Source organism: Neophocaena asiaeorientalis, unplaced genomic scaffold (assembly GCF_003031525.2).
Source record: "Neophocaena asiaeorientalis asiaeorientalis breed wild unplaced genomic scaffold, Neophocaena_asiaeorientalis_V1.1 scaffold136, whole genome shotgun sequence".
Classification (NCBI taxonomy): Eukaryota; Metazoa; Chordata; class Mammalia; order Artiodactyla; family Phocoenidae; genus Neophocaena; species Neophocaena asiaeorientalis.
The window spans coordinates 2,867,039-2,873,038 of NW_020185333.1; the positions used below are offsets into that span (position 1 = coordinate 2,867,039).

General features: G+C 38.0%; 1 protein-coding gene across 1 annotated transcript in view; it reads left to right on the top strand.

Moving 5' to 3' along the window:
* Positions 1-1,421, top strand: part of SLC9C1 (solute carrier family 9 member C1) — a 93,506-nt gene extending 92,085 nt beyond the window's left edge. The window contains exon 27 of the mRNA XM_024735320.1: positions 1,341-1,421. Coding sequence (XP_024591088.1) covers positions 1,341-1,421 — 81 coding nt within the window. The remainder of the gene's footprint in view (positions 1-1,340) is intronic.
* Positions 1,422-6,000: the final 4,579 nt, after the last annotated feature.

Sequence of the window (6,000 nt, forward strand, 5' to 3'; positions counted from 1 at the left end):
CCCGAAACTCTCCTCATGAGTGTATGTTGAATGAAAGGTGATTATAGGTTCCATGGGGGACGTTGAAGGTGTTTTTCTCATGTCCGTCTTAAACTCAAATGTGTCCAAGTTCTCAGATCTTCAAGAGGCCAATACTCTTCTTTAACACACATGTTCTCATTCTGCATAAAAGCAGGAAGTTCACTTTCTCCCTAAGTATTTTGGAGTCTTCCTGCGGAAGCTTTTCCTCAAACCCTCCCTGGTTGTTGCTTGTTACCTAGAACTCCTGACCCAATAGCTTTGGGGCTAAGAGTATGGGCTCTAGCATGAAATTCTCTGGTTTGTCTCCTGGTTCCATCACATATTAGCCATGTGACCTTGGACAAGTTTCTCAACCTGCCTGAGCATCACTTTTTCCCTGTCTATAAAACAGGGATAATAGCAATGCCTATTTCATATAGTGCGACTACATGGGGATTAAAGAAATGGGAAGTACGCTGCATAGTATTTGACATATAACAAGCAATACATACACAGAATGTCTATTATTCTTTGTTACCCCTTCTTAACATTGTAAACTACTTCTCCAAACCTCTTTTGCTCTCCCCATATTAATTTTCTAAAAAAAAAAAATATGGACACAGTCACCTCCTCTAATTCTCGCAAACACAGTTGCTGCTGAAGACTAGGAAATAACAAAGGGAAATTACAATTAAAAAACAAAAAAAGAGGAGTAAGACACTTAAGATAAAATATTAGATGGCTTCGTCTAGCTTACCGATTAAGCCATCTTTCTCCTTAGCCCTGGCAGGCTGCCAAGCCTGTAGGATTCATCTTAATAGCATATTTGAGGGGATGGAGGGAAGAGCCAGGGAAGCTAGTGCTCTCCCGGTACACTTTGCCCCAAAATGCTGCTTTTCCTTAGTTAAAAAAAAGGATTGCATGATGGTTGCTAACATAGAGGAAGTAGTGTTAAAGTGAGAGACAGTCCATTAAATGGTAGAAACGTCAGCTACTGAGACATACAGAGATCAACAAATTGCGTTATTTAGTAAATTCTTTTTTCTCCCTGATGTCAGATCTTGGTTATGTTTCTGAGCCAGCTCCCTTCCTACTCCTCTCAAACCTTTGCCCTACTACTACCACCCCAGAACTGTAGCTTTACCTTTACATAATGAAAAAGGCTGACACAACATAAAGTGGCTCCTTACAAAATGTTTTGGTCCCCACACAGTGCTGTCGCTGGCAGAAGTCCCAGTTCTAGGTGCCCTGATCTACAGACCAGATTTGACACCAGCTCTGCTTTATAAATCTGACCCTTATTAACAGTCTCAGACTTTGACTCCTATCTCCATTTTTAGAATCAACAGCCTACAGAATCAATTGTTAAGACCACGGAAGATAAGAACTTCCATGAGGATGCCTATAATAAGTCTAAATGAAAGTTTGGTAAGCTGCCTCAGTTTCTCCAACATGATCAGGAGCACACCTGTCCCCAGAGATGTAGAAGGAAGCCAATTTATTTGCCTTTGTGTGATAGTATGATTATACTACCTTCCACTATCCAGGGAGCTTCTAATGGCACTAGCTCTAAATTCTAATTTGGAAAATTAATTTTAAAATAAGATTCCTTTATCTGGATTTCTGAAAACTTTTTAGTCTCGTGGTTCCCTCTCTATATTCTGCTATTTAGTCTCACATGCAACACTGGTTGCTCCCAATTTGGCAGGTCATTTTTCAGGCAGCCATGCACTGTGGAAGATGTAAACAGGCAATAAGCTATGACTTCATGTTCAAAAGTTTATGTTCTAGTTAAGGAGACAAAACATACCACACAGAAGGCAATTAAAATAACAATACGAGATACACCATGGACAGTGTCAACTGAAGCTAAATGAATTCAAAAGAGGAAAAGTAGCTACTGATCACAAACAAAGTCTTTGTAGAGAAATGAAGCGGACACTCAGAATAGAAGACACAGGAGAGCAAGACTTTGGGGGAAAAATGAGTAGACCAGCCTGACTGTTGGCCATTCAAAATGTGGTGTCTCTGGGGAAATATGTGTTTATAAGTGCTTTATATGACTCTATGTTACATTAAGAATATCACTGGGTTAAAAATGACCTTCAGATAAATCTTATCTCCATTTAAAAAACGTTAGCTCTTGCATACCACTTCCTATGACAAAGATCATATTTAAAAATAGATTTAAAAGCTAACAATACACCATCGAAAAGGTGTTTGCAAGAATTATTTGCAACACATGGGAAAAATTTATACAAAATGATGAGGAAAACACTATGATTCCAACAGGCAAACTTATGAACAGCAAGTTCAGGGAAAAGACAATACCCAGAATATAGAGAAAACTAAACAACAATGAAGTATTAACATTTGTTTTTTTAAATGAACAATTTTTATTCAATGGTAGAATTATTGCCTTTGAAATAACTGAAAATAGAGTGATACTTGTTTTCTCATATTTAGCTGGTGGATAAGTAAAAGTAATTTGTTAACAAAAGTCATAAAAATGCTTACACACTTGGGCTCAGTGTTTTTTGAAAAAATCAGTCTGAAAATTGAAATCCTAAGAGAGTAAAAATCAATCCAAAGAGAGAAATCCAAAGTATTCAAGTAGACATATGTACAACATGTCTAGTACACTACTATTTCTAGGGGCAAAAAATTTAAAAGAGCCTAAGTGTTCAACAATGAGAAAGTGTATAATTTCACTACAGCACATCCGTACACGGACTATCATAAAACCATGAAAAAGACTGGTTGAGTAGTCCAATGTAAAATATAAAAGCTGAAGGCAAAACTGTACTTATACCTTGTTTAGCATAAAACAAGGCCAGAAAAGATAAATCCAAATGATGTAATTAAGTGGAAAGGTGAGAGTAGGGATGGTCTTATTTACCTCTTTTATTTTATGCAGTTTTATTACCCTTATAATGAAAAATATGATGGTAAAACTATCAAGCATTATTCAAATATAAATTACTTTAAAGTTGTCTTTTCTTTTTTACCACCGTTTACGCTCAGCAATCCATAGCGTTAGGAAAGGGAGTGGTAATAGCCAGAGTTGAAACTCAGTGAGTGACTCAGAAATGACTCCAGTGAAGTTATTCCCACAATGGAAAACCCTCCTCCTGGTAATGCATAAAATACCCCTGTCCGGTTCGGCAGACGCCAAGGGCTACTTGGATTCAGACTCCCAGTTTAAATCACGTTGCCACCCCTTTATGAGGATGAATGATTCACACTTCCTTGCTCAACTTCCTTCCTTGGCCTCATCAACAATGACCAGATGTTTCTTGTGAGAATGAAAATGACCCTCCAATGCATCCTATCCCAGGTTGTGGGTCAATGTTGAAAGATTCCAAAGTTCTTTTGCCTTTGTTTTCTTTCCTTTCCATTTTTTTAGAAACGGTTGACAAGGCTGTTTTGAAGACTGACACATGCATTGGTACTGCTGTCATGAGATGCCTCCTGTTTTTGAAATGCATTTCCCTACCTCAAGAGGGAGCAACTTCGAGTTGGATCCTGTGCAAATGTTCTTGGTGTCACAAGGAAAGAAGTTTGGACCTTGCAACTGTTCCGTTTAAAACACTTTTTTGCAAAATTTCCTTGATTTAAAATATCTATTATTTAAAATATGTAAAACACTCCAGAAAATTTTAGAGTGAGTTTTAGTTTTAGAGCCAGAAAATAAGCTTATGCCGCCTCAATAATTTGCATATTACTCTTAAAGCAAAAATGGTTTGCTTCACTTTATGAAAATTAAATGCTATTAAAATGTATTTTAAATGTTGCTCTTGAACCAAGTATTGATTTTTTTCATTCATTGCACTTCACTCATCTTAGACTCGAAGCACTCAGTGAATTAAAATAGCAAAGAATGGAAATGGATTTAGACCGAACCATGTAACTCAGTCCTAAGCGAAACTGCCAGTGTCCATTTTGTTCATCATTATATTTACAATAGTGACCACAACGCCCAGCACATAATTTTAAAGGATAATCTTAACAGTGAAGCGATATTGTGTGCTTTCTGTATGCTGGTATATGACAAATGCTGTACAGTTATGAACTTACATAATCTTCACAACAACCACGTAAGGTAGGTACTATTATTTTCAATTTACAAATGAGTAAATTGAAAGACTGAGTGTGAGCAATTTGCCGAAAACCTCCCAGCTAGTAAGAGGCAGAGCAGAGAGTTGAAAACAAGCCTGTGATTAGCTATTTTACCATATATACCTCCAGTATGGTAAGTCTTAAATAAGTATCTGAAGAATTTATAAAAATTTAAATACATGTCTGTAGGATCATGCTTCCACCCAGGGGTTGGGAAATGTTATTCCAAACTTTTTTCTTGCTACAACTGGTGGGAGGCACAGTTTTCAGAAGCCAAGTGTAGAGACTCCATTCACAAAATGCGCTTGTGGAGAAGACAGTTCGGTTTGTTGCTGTTGGGAAAGTCAAATCAAACTGCTATCACTTCTCTCCAAAACTAAACTCAACCAGTTCTTTTCCAGTGATAGTTACATGACAGCTTTTTTAATGTCTGAAGAGACATTATTTTTATTACTGAGATAGTTGATGTACAATACTATACAAGTTACAGGTGTACAACATAGAGATTCACAATTTTTAAGGTTACTTCATTTTTAGTTATTCATTTTTAGTTATTATAAAATATTGGATATATTCCCCGTATTGTACAATATATCCTTGTAGCGGATTTATTTTACACATAACAGTTTGTACCTCTTAATCCCCTATCCCTATATTGCCCCTCTCCACCTCCCCACTGATAACTACAACTTTGTTCTCTCTACCTGTGAGTCTGTTTCCTTTTTGTTATATTCACTAGTTTGTTTCATTTTTTAGATTCCAAATGTAAGTGATATGTATTTGTCTTTCTCTGTCTGACTTATTTCACTTAGCATAATACCTGAGGGATCTTATTAATGAGTACCCTTCCTCTCCCGAGTTCTGAACCAAGTGAAAATTAAGACAGAGGATTACTTAGAACCTAAAACACACACATCCCACTCCCTCCACACCAACACACACACCTTTATTAGTGACTGAGCTGACATGGAATACATGGTTGCCTTTTGACTCCCAGATTTGGACAGATTTACCACTGTAGACATTTACCATTAAGCTTACTGCATAGCTGAGAACAGTAGAAAAGAAGATTTCTAAGGGCAAGTTCACCCCCAAAAGGAATCAGGAAGAAGGGACTGGACAAAGAACATCCAGACTCTGCTTCCAAATTCATTAACCTGATAAGCTACTGCACCTCAGCAGAATGAATGAGGAGGTATGGTGACAGGCCAGGAGTGTTAAGGCAATGGAGAGTGAAGCCCTCAATCTGGAACCAGAAATCAGGAGAGGGAAGAAGTGCTCTCCACCAGTAGCCATCACTGACAGCGAGCTTAGTGTGCACCAGGCACTCTTCTGAGGGTCTTGCCCTCATTTCAGCTTGAGCCATCACTACATGAAATTTAGGTGGTAGGTACTATCATCATCCCATTTTAAAGAGAAAGTAATGGAGCTTAAAGAATTCCGAAAATTGCTCAAAGTCACAGCTAGACGTGATGACACTGGTACTCAAATCGCCCAAATACATTCAGAATAATTTACAATGCTTTTTAAGTTCTCTAGATTTTTTTTTGTTGGGGGGGAGGGGGTGGAAATCTAAGCCAATGGAGAAGAGAAGGATACACTCCAAAAAATATTAGTCATTGTCAGTGTCTGACTAGGTCCGTGTCCTTGACGGTAAACATTTCCACGTGGGGAAAGAAGCCTGAACAAGGCACTGAGATATGAAATAATTGCAGCACTTTGCAAGGTGTATACCCACCCTCCTCATCAGGGTATGGTAATTGTGTGCCCAGGACTCCTCCTTCACCAGAAAGAATGTAATGCTGGTTTTGGCCTGAGAAGGGTGCTTAGAGCTCATTTTCGCTTGACTCCTCAGGGGAAGCCCACTTATTTGCTTACAAG